Below are 19,565 nucleotides of genomic sequence, written 5' to 3' on the forward strand. Positions count from 1 at the left end.
AAATAACCATCCAATATTAAACTTTGAATTATATAAAAAGAGTAATGGAACATGAATGAGAATTCATACAGCTGAGAGCAGTTGAGAATTCATGCAGCTGCATTTGCAAACGTCAATAAGTTTAGATCATCTCTAAATGATCGTATTGTGAGGCTCTTCATGCCCTTCATGAGCACATAATCAAATCAAAGGCATACGCCACAATTAAATAGCCACCCAGAATTTGCATGTTTATCCACCTACAATTATATATCATATAAATGACAATAATCGTATCAAATAGAGTGCATCAAGTGAGTTGTTTCTATAAATCGTGTTGTCATATCAGAAATTAATAACTTTAATTTCAAATCCCCAAATATGCCAACCAAATTTGACCAACTCAAAGTAAAAGCCTTCTGCCCAATTATAACTCAATTTACAGAAAAACATTACTAATCCACAAGATAAATAATCAGCATATGTTATCTATCTTGCAATTGTAAAGATACCAAATCATAACAAAGACTAAACTAAAATACTCATAACGAAAGTTTAGAGATACCAAAATCACAACAAAGACTAAACTAAAATACTCATAACGAAAGTTTAGAGATACCAAATCATAACAAAGACTAAACTAAAATACTCATAACGAAAGTTTAGAGATACCAAAATCATAACAAAGACAAAACAGGCACACACTTTACTTCTAACTCGAAGTACAGGATGTATGAACTTCATACGCAGCCTTCCAATTGTCCAAGGAGATAACTTTATTCACCCTCTAAAACGAAAAAAACTAATGTCGATCATAATAGATCCATGCATTTTCACATTCTTAACCATTGCAACCTTTACATTAATTCATCAATGAATTCTTCCCAACCCTGCAAATAAAGCAGCGAAATCAGTTAGAATCCTGAATACACATACATGAAAGCCTTAACTTCAAAAATGAAAAAAATGGAGAAAACCCTAGAACTGTGATGATCTGATAGGAACAACTCTTAGAACTGTGAAACTTCCTGTGGTAGGCGATCAACTCCTTTGATCTATAATACCTCGACCATTGGATTAAAAAAGTAGGATGGTTTTAGAAGAATCACAAGGTCGCATCAAAAAGTACTCACCGGTTGAGAGAAACAGAAGTCGGATGGAATTGCAGCGGCATAAAAGAAGTTGATTTTAGTTTTAGTCTTTTTATTTTTCAAATTGTAGTGACCAACTGATGTGTATTAATGAATACACGTAACATGCTTTCATTGGTTGTAAGTTCCATCTAGATATCCTAGTTGGAACTAGGATAGCACGGTATAAAATCTCCTAAGAGTGACAATTTCTGAAACGTAAACACGATTTACAGAAACAACCCGACTAACACGACACAATTGACACGAAAATCATTTTTCTAGTATTTATAAAATATAAAACTATATGGAACATAACGATATTGACATGAAACACAGAATTGCCACCTCTATCTAACGCTAACTCATGATCATGTCAATAGTACTGAATACCTTATCACTATATACCCGAATAATATATAAAAAAACTAAAAATTCATAAATCTTTTATAAAGACATGCAGTCATATTTAATACCAGTAAAAAGAATTCTAAAAACTTAAGTAAAAGTGAATTCCATCTTTCTTTTTTTATCATGTACCTCTCAATTTAATAATAATAATAAATTATGCCCAAATCTGCTCTTACCATTTTGGAAAAGTGCATATTTATCCCTATTATAGAAAATAGAAAAATTTTACCATCGTGTTCAACCTAGACTGATCTAGGAGCAGGTAACAGCAGTAAGGTTGAAAACATTGAGGATGCAAATTTAAAATTTTTTACATTAGGGATATAATTGCACCTCGCCAAAAAATTAGGTGCATATTTGAATCTTATCCTAATAGGTAACACTATTTTCTTGCCAACAAAACAAAGCATCACAAATTAAATACAAGAAGTTTCGCTCTGTATCTAATAATCAACAAAGAAACTAGATAAGTAAATCTTACTAAACAAAAACAAAATGCTACCTTCAAATGTAGTTCCTGAGGCAGAAATATATTTATGCTTGCATCAAAACTTTTGAATAGCGATACTCAAAGTTACCCCACCAGTATGCATGGAATCCAGTACCTAACCGTCCGTTATGTAAAAAATACTCGCGCACATAAGGATCATAAAATTCAGAATTATAATCAGCCGTCTTCTCATACAAGAAAGTGGCACTAAGTTCGCCCTTTAGTTTCATCCCAGCACACCTGTAGTTCAAATAATTCAATGAGTCAAGCGGAAACAATGTACTTAAATACAGAAAGAAACAGTTTGGTTAGCAAGTACCGTGAATTGACATTAAGCACCTCCACATTACATCCTGCAAGAACATCCTTAAGTGAAATGAAGCTTGGAGTATGAGCAATTATCTCAAAGCTTGAATCAATGTGGTAAACATGGAAAAGCTTCAATACAGGTTTTCTCGGGTCATAATAAATTAGAGCATTCCTCGGATAATTAAACATCAAAAGTGCTCCATTATTCATGTACTTTATCGGTTGATATAATCCATAAAGAAATATATCACAACAAAACATGTCGATTTCGAAAACTTTAGTCCAAGATTTTTCAACACCATAATCCTTCATTACCCAAACACAAACCAATGATTGATTCGAAGAGTCGCATACGCAAAGACATCCTCCAAGAACTCCCATGCCAACATTGACCCTGCTATCCTCTCTCATTAACGGAGGTGATGAAAATGGTAGGAAACGTTCTTCCTCACAATCAAATGAAACAATAAGACTCATTTTCTTACCAAGAAGACCAAACCAATGAACTGCACCATTCAAATAAGTAGGAAATGCTAACTTATAGCCCGGATCAGGAGCAGAATTGATAATTTTCCATGATCCTGTACCAAGAATATGTACCTGAGCCATCCTACAGATAGTGTCATGTTCAAAAATCATCACCACTTTGTATTGATTGGTCTTTGGATTAAAACCAAAACCACAATCAATATCAACATTTTTACCGTCAATGACTCGCGGAAGATGAATAAACTCGCCAGTAACCGGATTGCACACAACAACAGGCTTATTATCCAATGGCTCAGACAGGCAAAGAAATCCATTACACGAATTCACTACCTTATAACGGTGATCTTTCGCCTTCAATGTAATTTCTTCATTGTCATCGTCGCTATCCGTTAAATCCAATGGAAGGTTGCGCACTGGAAGCTTTAACTTTGAGTCAAATTTCATACAAACCTGGAAAATTTCAGAATAGTCATGGCATTGCTGACTCGAAACCGTGTCCATAAACCATTCATCCTGCTCTAGCTCAAGGGGGAAAAGTATTCTTGACACATGTGTAGCCCGCTCTAGATCAACGAGATAAAGTAATCTTGACAAATATGTAGAATTCACGGGTCGAGCAAATGCACAGACCTCAGATTGAGCAAATTCAGGATTTGAAATTGAAGCATACAAGGATTTGCATATGCATTTGCAAACAATTATCTCCTTAATTGACAGTCTAAAAAGAATAGCTGCAAGGAGGTGGCTAGGTAAATTCAGAATTGAACAACCTGAATATTGGATCTCCACTTGGCCAGCCTCATCTTCTGCATTTCTACTTGTTTGGCCACAAGCTTTCGAAATCTTTTTCCTTTTCATAACTAATCTGTCAAAAATTTATCAATAAATAGTGGAAATGGAAAGTAATAAAACAGAGTACTAAAATGCTTTGATTTCAAGGCTACAAGATTCAAATTCATGTGTTACACAAAGAATTAAAACTGCAAATTTCTGAACCTACTTCATACAGGATTGTCAGACAACCCGTTTTCACACTTATACAAACAAAAATCAAATTGTGCATTTTCTTTTGCAATTGTTTTCCTATACTAGCATAGAGAAAGAAATTGGGGATCAATTTTGGGCCGATATTGCTCTTAAGGTACTATCCAGTATCAATTTTAACCATGGAAAGAAAACTGAGATCTTTCCCAATTACAAGATTCAAATTCATGTGTTACATTAAAACTGCAAATTTCTGAACCTACTTCATACAGGATTATCAGACGACCCGTTTTCACACTTATACAAAGAAAAATCAAATTGTGCATTTTCTTTTGCAATTGTTTTCCTATACTAGCATAGAGAAAGAAATTGGGGATCAATTTTGGGCTGATATTGCTCTTAAGGTACTATCGAGTATCAATTTTAACCATGGAAAGAAAACTGAGATCTTTCCCAATTACAAGATTCAAATTCATGTGTTACACAAAGAATTAAAACTGCAAATTTCTGAACCTACTTCATACAGGATTATCAGACAACCCGTTTTCACACTTCTACAAAGAAAAATCAAATTCTGCATTTGCTTTTGCAATTGTTTTCCTATACTAGCATAGAGAAAGAAATTGGGGATCAATTTTGGGCCGATATTGCTCTTTAGGTACTATCGAGTATCAATTTTAACCATGGAAAGAAAACTGAGATCTTTCCCAATAACTTAGTGAAAGAATTCATACTTATCCCAGTAAAATATGAGTTTCTCAAGTAAGAAATAGCAAAACCCTAGTTTAGGATGATCATAGAAGCTCCAAATTGATGGAAACCCTTAGATCGATTCAACTCCTAAGCATGACAATTAAAAACAGGTAAAAGAACCATATCGGAGTACAGAAATGAAGAGAGAAAAAAAAATACCTGAAATTGATGGAGAAATGGAGGCACTAGCAGATGCAGTTTTTGGAGGGAATCAATGCTCCGGGTCGAATATAGCTTACCTCCGGCACCTGGCTTTCTCCGTGCGTTCAAGTCAAACAAAAACAAGAGAAAGTAACTCGACCTTAGGCAGAGATTTTCAACCCATTCCACTGGTATGAAATAGGGTTAATACTGTGAATGTATCAAAATGGAAAGAAAAAGTCTATTGTATGAAATAGGGTTAATACTGGTATGAAATAGGGTTAATACTGTGAATGTATCAAAATGGAAAGAAAAAGTCTATTGTATGAAATAGGGTTAATACTGTGAATGTCTCCATTCAGTGTTCGCTTTTATGTTCCTATCACAAAAAATGGTCCTTCTTATTATGGAGATCCCTTTAACTTGCAAAATATATAAATGAGACCATTTTTATGGGAGAAACATAGAAGGGATACTGAAATGAAGACGGCAGAATTTTCTTGCGAAAAGATAGAACACCTTAGTATTGAAGGGGTCCTTTGGTAAATATGTCCGTCTTTTTTTAATACGCTTAATAAAAGTAACCATTTGTTATATTCTCTACCTTAATACATTATCCATCTTACGAACTTATGAACTTGTAAAAAAAATTTGATTGGTCCCTCAACTTTGAAAGTGTTCCAATAGTTCCATCAAATTGCTTCAAATTTTTTGATAACCACTTCAACTTGTTTAAATATAATTAATTAATTACTCGATTGTAAAAAAAATAAATTGTATACGAAAAATGTTTTGCAAGCGCATTAGAAAACTAAAATGACGTTCCACCAAAAAAAAAAAAAAGAAAGAAAACTAAAATGACCAAGATCGGAGTATGAGGTTATTCTATGAATTGTGCAATAACATTCCAAGACGTATCCAACACATGTTCGGCATGCAACTTACTTTTTTTTTTTGCAATCGAGTGATTAGTTGACTATATATTTTAAACAAATTGAGAGGATTATCAATATATTTTTAGCAAGTTGAGAATGCTAACATGATATTTAAAAATTATATTGCAAGTTTTCAATTAAATTGGGTCTAATTTTACTAAAGAGCAGGGGCTAAATGTGATCAAATGATAACTTAATGGCCAAATGATGAAATTTTAGATAGGTTGTTGTCACATAGTAGTTTAAGCCTTCTTTTTTTACTCTTAATATAATGTTAAGTGTTTGATTAGGATTAATAGAGAAAATTAGCTACTATCTTTTAACTATCAATAATAATAACAACTTAACGAAACAAATTGAGGAAATTTACATATAAATTAAGATTTGAAAATTAATCTATAATTATGTCCAATAATAATTTAAATAATGTCAAATTAAGCAAATTATTATTTTTAATATAGTTTAATAACTAGTTAAGTTTTATAAATTAGAGACCTAAGATATCTTTTAGGGTTTAAAATTTATAAATTAGGATTTAAAATCATACTTTATTTGTGATATCTAGAAAATATTAATATATTTGAGAATTAAATTTTGTAGTATAATTTAATTGTAATTTTATAACTAAATTTGATTTTCACTTAAAAACTCAACAAATAAATAATAAACAATAAACCAAATAAGCAAGAAGTATAAGAGGGTGTTTGTTTTAACGTTTCAGAGGAGTGTTTAGCGGTTTTATACCAACCCGCTAAAAGTATGATGTTTGGTTATAATTATAAAACCAGAGAGGTTAGCGGTTTCGGAGCAAACAGGAGCGGTTCGCGAAAAGCTCCAATTTGGAGCTTTTCACAAAACGCTGGTTTTAACTGTTTAGCTTTTGACAAAATTAGCCCAATTTTTATTCCTATTTACTTTGAGTATTCTTAAAAAAAAATATGAGTGGTCACCTATTACTAATAACCTGACATATAGAATCCTTTTTTTTTTTTCATCCCAACGAATTATACATTTGTATTTGATAAAATTTACTATGAGACAAAAACAAAATATACCATGATTTCATCAAATTTCCAATAATCTGCTTTGATAAAATATACCATGGTTTCATCAAATATAAAAATAGTGTTTGGAACATTACATTTATTTATTTATGTTAGCATTTGAAACATAATAATATAGACATTTAATATAATTACTAAACTTTTACTATCTATTATTTAGATTATTTTTATCAATATTCATACAACATGTTATTTATATTATTATTTTATATTATTAAATAATGGGTATTTTCGTCTTTTCATATATTAACAACTTTTTGTAAATTTACCAAACACTAATTATCAATTAGCTAACTGTAAACAGTTTACTGCTAACTGCAAAAAGCAAACTGCTTTGAGCCAACGGCTGAACCAAACAGACCCTAAGTCTGATTTACCCAATCCAATTACCAAACGCTTCGTTGGCTTAGCTCAAGAGTATGAGTATGTCTAAAGTCCAATTATGGCCTAATATAATAATAATTTGTATAATTCTAGAAAAAAATTCCTATATACTGTATTAAATACGCATACAAAGCAGTTTCAAAAAAAAAAATACGCATACAAAGCTTTCAGAAAAAAAAATACGAATAACCTTTATAATTATTTTTTAATCTCCACCATAACATTTTAATAATAAAGATAATAAAAATAATACTAACAGGTAATGTTCTATTGTATGATTGACTAAATAATCACCTTAATCTAAATGTTCGGATAGTTTTAATCTCCACCCTAAAATTTTGATAAGAGCCATATCTAACGCTAACTCGTGATCATGTCAACACTACACTAAATACCCGAATAATATATAAAAAATAAAAATTCATAAATTTTTTATGAAGACATGCAAATGCAGTCATATTTAATACCAGTAAAAAGAATTCTAAAAACTAAAAGTGGATTCCATCTTTCTTTTTTTTATCATGTATCACGCAATGTAATAATAAAAAAAAATATGTCCAACGCTCTTAACATTTTGGAAAAGTGCATATGTATCCCTAATATAGAAAATAGTAAAATCTTACCATCATTTTCAACCTGGACTGATCCAGGAGCAGGTAACAGAAGTAAACCCATAAAAATTACTGGAGGTTGAAAACATTGAGGACGCAATTTCATAATTTTTTACATTAGGGATATAATTGCACTTTCCCAAAAAAACTAGGTGCATATTTGAACCTTATACTAATTAAATACAAGAAGCTCCCTCCATATCTAATAATCAACAAAGAAACTAGATAAGTAAATCTTACCAAACAAAAACAAAACGATACCTTCAAATGTAATTCGTGAGGCAGAGATATATTTATGGTTTCATCCAAACTTTTGAATAGCAATACTCAAAGTTACCCCACAAGTAAGCTTGGAATCCAGTAGGTAAGTAACTGTCATGTAAAAAATACTCAAGCATATAAGCATCATAAAATTCAGAATTAGATTCAATGGTCTTCTCGTACAAGAAAATGGCACTAAGTTCCCCCTTTAGTTTCATCCCAGCACACCTGTAGTTCAAATAATTCAATGAGTCAAGCTGAAACAATTTACTTATATACAGAAAGAAACAGTTCGGTTAGCAAGTACCTTGAATTGACATTGATTCGAGATAATAATGGTAACTGGTGCGGTGGTTTTTCTATGAATTTAGGTAGTTCTGTTACTCCACTAGAGGCTGAATTTACTGGTATTTTGGGAGGTCTCGAACTGGCTTGGAAATTAGGATTCAGAAATATTATATTGGAAAGTGACTGTAAAGTCGCTGTTGATTTCCTAGGGACTAATAGAGAAACTAATGATCATTTGGTCCAAAGTATCAAGCAACTCTTGCAACGAGAGTGGAATGTGATTATAAAACACGAGTATCGAGAAGGGAATCAAGCGGCTGACTCTTTAGCAAATCTCGGAATCAAGTTATCATGAATTTGTAACTCCACCTTCAGTGGTTTTGAGGCATCTCATTAAAGATTGTAACGGTGTAAAATATTCTCGAAGATGTTGAATTTTATCATTAGTCATTTTACAGTTGATCCTAAGTTGCAGAGATAATTGACATGCTATAGCTGTTAAATCTTATTAGGAAACTCTATAGCTAATCCAATTACAAAACTATATATACTCTTTTTGAATAAAACAATATAGCAGATTCAAACTCTTTTTATATACATGTGGATTATACACCCTTGTGGTGGGACCCCTCCCCGGACCCTCGCTCAGCGGGGACGCGTAATGCGACCGGGCCGCCCTTTTTTACTGTTTTTTTGTTTTAAATTGTTTCATTCAGCAATCTATATATTGATATACTTTTAATTCTCCCTGCTGTTTCGAAGATTCAAATACGAAAACCGACAAATAGGCAAAGCATAACATTTCTCAGTTTTTCTTCTTTTCCATCTTCGTTCACTGTTTCAACGTTTTGGGCTTTTTAGGTATGTTTTTTTGCGGCATCTTTTCTAAACCTTAATTAGAAACTTGTTGCATAAAATAGGATGAAAAAAAAAAATAAGAGTCAACATGATAAATATGATTATGGAAGCTGTGAAACAAAGATTAAGATTAGGATAAGGATTATGATTAAGATTAGGAGGTGAAACAGAAACTATATATACATACCCTAAATTTAACCTCTGCTATAAAAAAATTGCTCCATCTCAAAATTTGATGAGGCCTAAAGGCGAGGAAGAGAAACGATTTGATGTTCCAGTGCCAAGTAGGACATCTCTAGTCTGAGAAACTTATGCACCTCAATTTTGAATTTAGATCTAAAAGCTAGGATGACGAGGTTGATTTTCTTAATTCTATTTCTTCTTCGCTAATGTAAAAATAACTTTATCATTTTGGGAAAGTGCATATGTATCCCTAATATAGAAAATAGTAAAATCTTACCATCATTTTCAACCTGGACTGATCCAAGAGCAGGTAACAGAAGCAAACCCATAAAAATTACTGGAGGTTGAAAACATTGAGGACGCAATTTCATAATTTTTTACATTAGGGATATAATTGCGCTTTCCAAAAAAAATTAGGTGCATATTTGAACCTTACACTAATTAAATACAAGAAGCTCCCTCCATATCTAATAATCAACAAAGAAACTAGATAAGTAAATCTTACTAAACAAAAACAAAACGATACCTTCAAATGTAATTCGTGAGGCAGAGATATATTTATGGTTTCATGCAAACTTTTGGATAGCAATACTCAAAGTTACCCCACCAGTAAGCTTGGAATCCAGTAGGTAAGTAACTGTCATGTAAAAAATACTCGAGCACATAAGCATCATAAAATTCAAAATTAGATTCAATGGTCTTCTCATACAAGAAAATGGCACTAAGTTCCCCCTTTAGTTTCATCCCAGCACACCTGTAGTTCAAATAATTCAATGAGTCAAGCAGAAACAATTTACTTATATACAGAAAGAAACAGTTTGGTAGCAAGTACCTCGAATTGACATTAAGCACCTCCACGTTACATCCTGCAAGAACATCCTTAACTGAAATGAAGCTTGGAGTATGAGCAATTATCGCAAAGCTTGATTCAATGTGGTAAACATGGAAAAGCTTCAATACAGGTTTTCTCGGGTCATAATAAATTAGATCACTCCTCGGATAATTAAACATCAAAAGTGCTCCATTATTCATGTATTTTATCGGTTGATATAATCCATAAAGCAATATATCACAACAAGACATGTCGATTTCGAAAACTTTAGTCCAAGATTTTTCAACACCATAATCCTTCATCACCCAAACACAAATCAATGATTGATTCGAAGAGTCGCATACAATGCGATTTCTTCATTGTGATTTTTCAACACCATAATCCTTCAATGTGATTTCTTCATTGTCATCGATTCTATCCTTTAAATCCAATGGGATGTTGCGCACTGGAATCTTTAACTTGGAGTCAAATTTCATACTAACCTGGAAAATTTCAGAATAGTCATGGCATTGCTGACTCGAAACCGTGTCCATGAACAGTTCATCTTGCTCTAGCTCAAGGGGATAAAGTATTCTTGACATGTGTGTATGATTCACGGGTCGAGCAATTGCACAGACCTCAGATTGAGCAAATTCAGGATTTGAAATTGTAGCATACAAAGATTTGCATATGCATTTGCAAATAATTATTTCCTTAATCAACAGTCTAGAAAGAATAGCTGCAAGGAGGTGGCTAAGTAAATTCGCGATTGAACAACCTGAATATTGGATCTCTACTTGGCTAGCCTCATCTTCTTCATTTCTACTTTTTCGGCCACAAGCTTTTGAAATCTTTTTCCTTTTCATCACTATTCTGTCAAAAATTTAAGGTATAATACATCAGAAGCTCCCTGAACTTGTCCAAAAAAGTAGATTGGCTCGCTGAACTTTGCAAGTGTCTCACCAGCTCCATAAACTTGCTTATTTCGTATCACCAGCTCCCTAAACTTATCCATAAAAGTAGATTAGCTCCCTGAACTTTACAGAGTTGGTGAGACACTTGCAAAGTTAAGGGAGTCAATCTACTATTTTGGACAAGTTTAGGGAGCTGGCCAAAATTATAAATAGTGGAAAGTAATAAAACAGAGTACTAAAATGCTTTGATTTCAAGTTTACAAATTAGATATAAGAAAACAATCCTCCAACAAGATTCAAATTCATGCGTTACACAAAGAATTAAAACTGCAAATTTCTGAGCCTGCTTCATACAGGATTATCATAAGGTACCATCGAGTATCAATTTTAACCATGGAAAGAAAATTGATATCTTCCCCAATAACTTAGTGAAAGAATTTCATACTTATTGAGTTTCTCAAGTAACAAAGAGCAAAAACCCTAGTTTACGATGATCATAGAAGCTCAAAATTGATGGAAACCCTTAGCTCGATTCAACTCCTATCCATGACCATTAAAAACAGGTAAAGGAACCATATCGGAGTACAGAAACAAAGAGAGAAAAAGAAATACCTCAAATTGATGGAGAAACGATCGGATACAAAGTTCAAAAGGTGCTCTCCGCTGTTCAACAACTTGAATTGTTATGAAATAGGGTTAATATAGTGAATGTATCAAAATGGGAATACCTTAGTATTGAAGGGGTTCTTTGGTAAATCTGTCCTCATGTTATGTCTTTTTTTTTTTTTGGTAATTAATTTATTAGTCCCTGTATTTTGACAAAACACACTGTTTAGTCCCTGTATTTTTAAAAACACATAGTAAGGTCCCTAACCTTTTTCTCAGTGAACTGTTTAGTCCTTCCGTCTGTTTGTTAGATTTTTTACCGTTTATGACTTCGGAAATGACTAAATTACCCTTTACTATTTACCTTCAAACTTTAGAAGAGGAAATCCAATTTAAAAGAATAAGCTATTTGTATAGGGAACAAGAAAAAGAAAATACCCAATGCTTATGAATTTGAACGATTAAGAAGAAAATCAAGAAGAATAACACTGAAAGTTGATTTCAGATGCATTATAGTTTAAAGAAAATGAAAAGAAGAACGCAAATCCAAATTGACTAACAAAATCTTCATGAGAGTCTAACGGCATGGACTAAACAGTTCACCGAGAAAAACGTTAGGGACTAAACAGTTCATCGAGAAAAATGTTATGGACTTTATCATATGTTTTTGAAAATACAGGGACTAAACAGTGCGTTTTGTCAAAATATAGGGACTAATAAATTAATTACCCTTTTTTTAGGGTAAATAATTATAAGGCTTAATACATCATTTAGACCTAAACTTGTCCAAAAAGTTTGATTGGCCGCCTGAACTTTTAAAGTGTTCCGATAGCCCCCTGAACTTGCAAAAAATATTCAGTTAAACTTGCGTAAAACGTAATCAATTGATCACTCGGTCGTAACAAAGTAAGCTAAATGCGGAAGATTTATTCCACGAGTCTTATAAAAAGTAAAACGACCAAAATCGGAATATATGATTCTAATATTAGAGAAGACAGGTTGTATAGTTGAGCAAGCAATAACTTCCTTTTTAATCTATTTTTTAATTATGCAGTAACATTCTAAGATACGTGGAATACATCTTCCGCATTTAGCTTACTTTGTTACGACTGAGTGATCAATTGCTTACGTTTTACGCAAGTTCAGGGGACTAACTGAACATTTTTTGCAAGTTCAGGGGGCTATTGAAACACTTTGAAAGTTCAGGGTGCCAATCAAGCTTTTTGGACAAGTTCAAGGGACAAATGATGTATTAAGCCTAATTATAAAGTCTTCATGTTTTTGCTTAACATACTAGTAGGTCCATTATATTATTATAAGGTCCTTAAGTTTTATTTTAATCAACTATTTAGTCCTTCCATTTGTTTTTGTAGATGAAAGTCCAAATTGTCCATAGTTATTTACATAAAAAAAAAACTTATCTTTTAATGTCAAAATTTAATCTAAATAGTTTTAATAAAGTTTATAAAGTATGTATACACCAATATTTATATAATTGTATATACTAATCATTAAAAATGTATTTTTATTCTCTTAAATTTTTATTTTTTAATATAATGTCTTTAAACTAACATTAAATAGTAATAAAAAAATTAAAAATCATATTTTTTTCTTCATTTATAAAATTTATTAGAGATAAATAAAGATTATTTTTTACAAAATTTATATAGTTTTGCTCATATTTTAATAGTTTTTGAAATATTTTTCATTCATCTTTTAGTCAATAAATTTTTAGGCTGCTAAATTAAAGTTCTATAATTATATAAAATTTAATAAATTAATTACTCAATATTGTAGAGATTATGTAGGAAAAAAGAAGAAAAAAACATAAAGTAGGAAAAATAGATGGTTTATTATTAAAACATAGAGTAAAGGGTAATTTTGGTATTTTGAAATTTATTTGGTATAATTTGATCATTGACTCAAACATAAGGACTAAGGAGTTGATGAACACAAAAACTGAGGGACTACATAATTATTTTTAAAAACGGAGGGACTGAATAGTGTATTAAGTAAAAACTTAGGGACCTTATAATTATTTACCCTTTTTTTAATAGGCTCAATTAGACATGTCCACGGGTCCGGGTATCCACCCGGCCCGTACAGACCCTTGGACCGGGTTTGAACAATGAAAATTGATGTTAGGCCCAATCCGGCCTAAGTCTACTAAAGTCTTTATATTTTTTGGACGGATTTGAAATTAATAAAAATAGCATGGGTCGGCTCATCTATTAATACTAATTAATAAATTTATTTTTAAATATATTTATATTTAGGTGGGTTTATATGGATTGGGCTTGGAATTCGATTTTAGACCCGAACCTAGTCCGGTCCGAGCCCGCCTAAATTAATAGCGGACTGGACCGAGCTTGGACTGGATATTTTTATCTAAAAACCCGATAGGCCCTGTCCGAACCTGACCCAGCCCGACCAATGGCCAGGTCTAGGTTTGATAAAAGTAACCATTTGTTATATTCTCTATCTTACAAACTTGTAAAAAAAACTGATTGGTCCCCAAACTTTGAAAGTGTCCCGATAGTTTTATCAAATTGCTTCAAATTTTTTGATAGCCACTTCAACTTGCTTAAAATATAATTAATTAATTACTCGATTGTAAAAAAAATCAATTGTATACGAAAAATGTTTTGCACGAGTTTTGGAAAACCAAAATGGCCAAAATCGGAGTATGAAATTTTAATATTAGAAATCACAAGTTTAATCTTTTGTAATTTATTTTGTGAATTGTGCAATAACATTCCAAGGCATATTCAACCCATATTTAGTATACAATTTACTTTTTTTTTTAATTGAGTGATTAATTGAGTATATTTTAAATAAATTGAGAAGATTATGAAGACATTTTTAATAAGTTGAAAAGAATAATAAAATATTTAAAAAATTTGAGAAAGCCAATCAAACCTTTTTTTTAATAACTCTAAGAGAAAATAATGTATTAAGCCTTTTAATAGGACCTTGCAAAACTAAACAAACTGTAAAAATAAAAATAGTCAAAAACAATTTTCGGAACAAAACCTAAATGAATTTGATGATGGCGATAGCAATGAGTGATGAAAGCTTAATACATTCGTGTTCTATAAATTTGGTTTAAAAAAGGGATTAATACATTAATTGTTTTGAATTTGTCTAGAAAGATTGATTGGCTCTCTAAACGGGTAAATTATATACGTGGTGTATAACATTTACCTGTTTTCACACTTTGGTATACAACCAACAAATTTTCACACTAAAGTTTAACCTTCTGGTGACCTACTACTAAAGTGTATATCCAGTAAAAATAACCGGTCAACATTGTTACGTCAGCATTTTAACAATTTTAAAAGTAAAAAATTCACACCTCTACTATGGAATTGCTAAAATACCCTCTTCCCTTCCAAATTGACAAAAATAGAATTCAATATCTCTCTTCCTTCATTTTCTATATCTCATCTCTCTCCATTTCTTTATCTAACTCATCTCTCTCCAAGTGCGAATGGGAAAAGAAGAGAGATGAAGGTGTATGGTCGAAAAGCAAACGAGGAGAGATAGAAAGGAACGACCTTCTGATCCGAGCTCTCATTCTCGTTTTCTCCAATTTCAATGGTATTTTCTGGAGACACAAGTGAAGGAAAAGGAGTTAGAGACTTGGTTATGGCTATAGGACCAGAGAGATCGAAGTCATGGCTTCATCGTTTCGATCTTCCTTACTTAAAGTGGGGAAATCAGAAACATCTCCGCTGCATCAAAATGTCTGATTATATTCCCGTTAAGGATAAGAATTTCATCAATGGAGCCTTTGACGATCGCATCAAAAGCAGCTGATCTCCGCTGACCAAGTTTGTCGCCACTCGCGATTACGAAGTCCGTCGTTTTAAGAAACTCAAACTGATAAACGATAGTGGTGGCGCTGAGGAAAGGCTCGAGGCAGCCAGGGAGAAGCTTATGTGTGATTTCAAAGCGGCCGCTGATAAGCTGAAAGTTACGAATTTGAGGAAAGGAGTTGGGGATGAAAGCGATGAGCATAACAGGGAACGAGAAGATGAAAAGGACAAATCTCCTCCTCTATCCTAATCGGCGGCGGTTGTAGTGGAGACAAAGGTACAAGCGAAACCGTGGAATATGAGAAAAAGAAAAACGCCAGTTGGGGGGAATTCAGTGAACGGGAAGGGAAAAGCTTGAGAATTGAGGAGAGATGTATGTCAATCCAAAGATTAATTTCTTGTTATGGAATGCATTTGTTTTTCTCCTGGTTCTTAGATTAATTTGGTTGGTGTTCTTGTTTTTGGTTGCAAATGTTAGAGAGAGAAATGGAAAGATAGAGAGATAGGGAAGACAGGGAGTGAGTTCTATTTTTTTTTCAATTTGAATTTTCTTTTTCAGACTATAATTGTGATTAAAATTATAGATAAATTAGATATGATTTAATATCAGACTATTTGTTGTATTTTAAAAATGTTAATCATGTCATTTTAAATAAGTTTAGAAGGTTATAAGACATTCTTTAATGCGCCACGCTGTGGCAGAGACAGTCCATACCTAGGGAACCGGAGCCCATCTATTTCGACTCCTCCATCGAGCTCGATACTATTTCATCTGAGAACAGCGCACCCTCCTTCTATGTTGGTGTCTCCCCAACAAAGAAGGAAGGAGATGGTGTCCATCCCTAATGCGTTGGACACCTAATTTCTTTTAATTGGGGCATTTCAATTCTTTTATGGGTCTTTTACATAAAGATCAGAAATGATAAAAATATTTATAATTTAATCAAATTAATAATTTTATTGGTATTATATCAGATATATCATTTTTTATTTTAAAACTGTCAAATATTTTTGAATTTCTATCATCTTTTAACATTCTCTAACCATTTCTAACCAATCATTTATTGATAACTTTCTAATTGACAAAATGCAAAATATGATTTGCTATAACTGTAAATTACTTTTTATAAAGGCTTTTCTGTGTAATTTCCCCTTCTTTTATTTAGTGCTCCAATTATAAGAAATACTAGAAATTGGGATTCCAATTTCTGTGTTTTTTTTAATTGAGAATCTTTTTTTTGGATAGTTTTTAATTGAGAATCTTTATTTCTTAATTATTAATAGCTTTTTTTGTGCCTTTACTAAAACATCTAGTTGCTTTCTCATTTTTCTTTTTTTCCACTTTCAAACAAATGTATTTTAGAAGACATCTTATAATTTAGAGTAATTAATTTATTAGTCTCTATATTTTGACAAAACACACTGTTTAGTTCCTGTATTTTCAAAAACACACGGTAAAGTCCTTAACGTTTTTTTCAGTGAACTGTTTAGTCCCTAACGTTTTTATCGGTGAACTTTTTAGTCTCTGCCGTTAGACTCTCATGAAGATTCTGTTAGTCAATTTGAATTTGCGTTCTTCTTTTCCTTTATTTTCCTTTCTTTTAAATTCTAATGCATCTGAAATCAACTTTGAGTGTTCTTCTTTTTAATTTTCTTCTTAGCCGTTTAAATTCGTAAGCATTGGGTCTGTTCTTTTTCTTGTTCTCCATACAAATAACTTCGTTTTCTAAATTGGATTTCCTCTTCTGAAGTTTGAAGGTAAATAGTAAATGGTAATTTAGTCATTTCCGAAGTCATAAACGGTAAAAAATCTAACAAACAGACGGAATGACTAAACAGCTCACTGAGAAAAAGGTTATGGACCTTACCATGTGTTTTTGAAAATACAGGGACTAAACAGTGTGTTTTGTCAAAATATAAGGACTAATAAATTAATTACCCTATAATTTATAACCACAACTCCACCTTCTTCAAAAAAAAATTGGACTAAACACAAACAAACTTATCTGCTACCATAATCATTGTATTAAGGGGGTGTTTAGTTGCTACTTTTTCTCTTCATGTTTGTCTTTTCAGTTTAAAAGAGAGAGTTTTAAGTGTTTGGTTAGACGCTTCCTGTTTGGCTTTTATAGCTGAAAGTAGCTTTTTATAAAAGCAGATAATCTCTATTTTTTTGAAAAACAATATTTTTCAACAACAAACAGTAACAATAGACAACAAATATAGCAAACGAACCCTAAATTTCAACAAAAAAAAAGACCAAACATTAGTAAACATATCCTGATTTAGCAAAATATTAAATTTTCATATAATTAAACTATTAACTAAACGTTAGTATAACCAAATATGTGAAAAAGATTGTGAAAATCCTAGTATTCAAATTCTGCATAATGGCTAAATTAGACAATAACTAAAAGAGGCAAATGGATATAGCTTGAACAGGGCCGTTCCTGACCTTTTAGAGGCCCGGGGCGAGATGATAAATTTGGGCCCCCATATATACATTTTACTTTTTTTTTTAAGTTGGAGGCTGAATGATTTTTTTATTATAAGGAATAAGGTACTAATTTAGTCATATGGTTATTAGGAGATAGTATTAGCATTCATACACAAAAATAGTGCAATTTTAAGCTTAACGTTTATCAATTGATACATTTTCAAGCTTAATTGACGAAAATGCGGTCTTTTATGTGTAATTTCTTATTCTATCTTCACTTCAACCTCCACCGATCTAGTCACTCAATATGGAAAAAAGTCATTTTTAATGTTAATGGAAAAAACTCATTTTTTATCAACTAGATTTGAAATTGCACCAACTCGTAAACAGAAGCAAGCCTTTGCTGAACATATGAGATCTATTTCTGGTACAAAACGTGTTTCTTGACTGGGAAAAGCAGTTGTTTACTTTGCAACTGTGAGAGTCTGTTGATTCACCTGGAGAGCTTCTGCGCTATCTTTAAAGTAGAAAGGCGCAAAATTTCCATTTTGAGACCGCGATGTATGTTTAAGATTGCAATATTTTTTATACGGAAGCTAAATTAGTAGTGCAATAGTAATGAGTATACTAACTAGAATTATTTGTTTACTAAAATAACAAGTATATGTGTCATGTAAAATTGCAAGAAGTAAATAAGTATATTATTTTTCATAGTGATAAACTAATGTGAGGGGGGGGGGGGGGGGAATATTTGAAAGTAATTAAAAAATGGGAAGAAAGAGGAGGCTCGAACCCTCAACCTCAAAGTTAAAATGAAATCAATAGGAAACTCCTCCTACCAAGTGAGCCAATTAATTCTAATGTTATATATTCATCTCTATATTTATATATACACTAAATTAATAGCAGACTGGACCGAGCTTGGACTGAACATTTTTATCTAAAAACCCGATAGGCCCTGTCCGAGCCTGACCCAGCCCGACCAATGGCCAGGTCTAGGTTTGATAAAAGTAACCATTTGTTATATTCTCTATCTTACAAACTTGTAAAAAAAACTGATTGGTCCCCAAACTTTGAAAGTGTCCCGATAGTTTTATCAAATTGCTTCAAATTTTTTGATAGCCACTTCAACTTGCTTAAAATATAATTAATTAATTACTCGATTGTAAAAAAATCAATTGTATACGAAAAATGTTTTGCACGAGTTTTGGACAACCAAAATGGCCAAAATCGGAGTATGAAATTTTAATATTAGAAATCACAAGTTTAATCTTTTGTAATTTATTTTGTGAATTGTGCAATAACATTCCAAGGCATATTCAACCCATATTTAGTATATAATTTACTTTCTTTTTTTTAATTGAGTGATTAATTGAGTATATTTTAAATAAATTGAGAAGATTACGAAGACATTTTTAATAAGTTGAAAAGAATAATAAAATATTTAAAAAATTTGAGAAAGCCAATCAAACCTTTTTTTTTAATAACTCTAAGAGAAAATAATGTATTAAGCCTTTTAATACGACCTTGTAAAACTAAACAAACTGTAAAAATAAAAATAGTCAAAAACAATTTTCGGAACAAAACCTAAATGAATTTGATGATGGCGATAGCAATGAGTGATGAAAGCTTAATACATTCGTGTTCTATAAATTTGGTTTAAAAAAGGGATTAATACATTAATTGTTTTGAATTTGTCTAGAAAGATT

The 19,565-nt window shown here is 31.9% G+C and overlaps 1 protein-coding gene across 17 annotated transcripts; it reads right to left on the reverse strand.

Annotated features, from left to right (window-relative positions):
• Positions 1 to 549: 549 nt before the first annotated feature.
• LOC136225897 (F-box protein At3g07870-like) lies at positions 550 to 11,681 on the reverse strand. 17 transcript variants are annotated; one of them, XM_066014046.1, is made up of 7 exons: positions 11,608 to 11,681; positions 10,585 to 10,954; positions 10,103 to 10,136; positions 4,705 to 9,907; positions 2,330 to 3,673; positions 2,023 to 2,250; positions 550 to 869 (listed from the first exon to the last, which is right to left on the reverse strand). In XM_066014046.1, the coding sequence occupies exons 5-6, from the start codon at positions 3,664 to 3,666 to the stop codon at positions 2,055 to 2,057; spliced, it is 1,533 nt and encodes a 510-aa protein (XP_065870118.1). In that variant the 5' UTR covers positions 3,667 to 3,673; positions 4,705 to 9,907; positions 10,103 to 10,136; positions 10,585 to 10,954; positions 11,608 to 11,681; the 3' UTR covers positions 550 to 869; positions 2,023 to 2,054. The 17 variants fall into 17 exon arrangements, with proteins under 17 accessions (XP_065870118.1, XP_065870115.1, XP_065870119.1 ...); XM_066014043.1 differs by having other exon boundaries at positions 4,705 to 10,024; XM_066014047.1 differs by having other exon boundaries at positions 4,705 to 8,169; positions 9,797 to 9,907; positions 10,103 to 10,954.
• Between the last annotated feature and the right edge of the window lie 7,884 nt (positions 11,682 to 19,565).

Source organism: Euphorbia lathyris, chromosome 4, assembly GCF_963576675.1.
Source record: "Euphorbia lathyris chromosome 4, ddEupLath1.1, whole genome shotgun sequence".
Taxonomy (NCBI): Eukaryota; Viridiplantae; Streptophyta; class Magnoliopsida; order Malpighiales; family Euphorbiaceae; genus Euphorbia; species Euphorbia lathyris.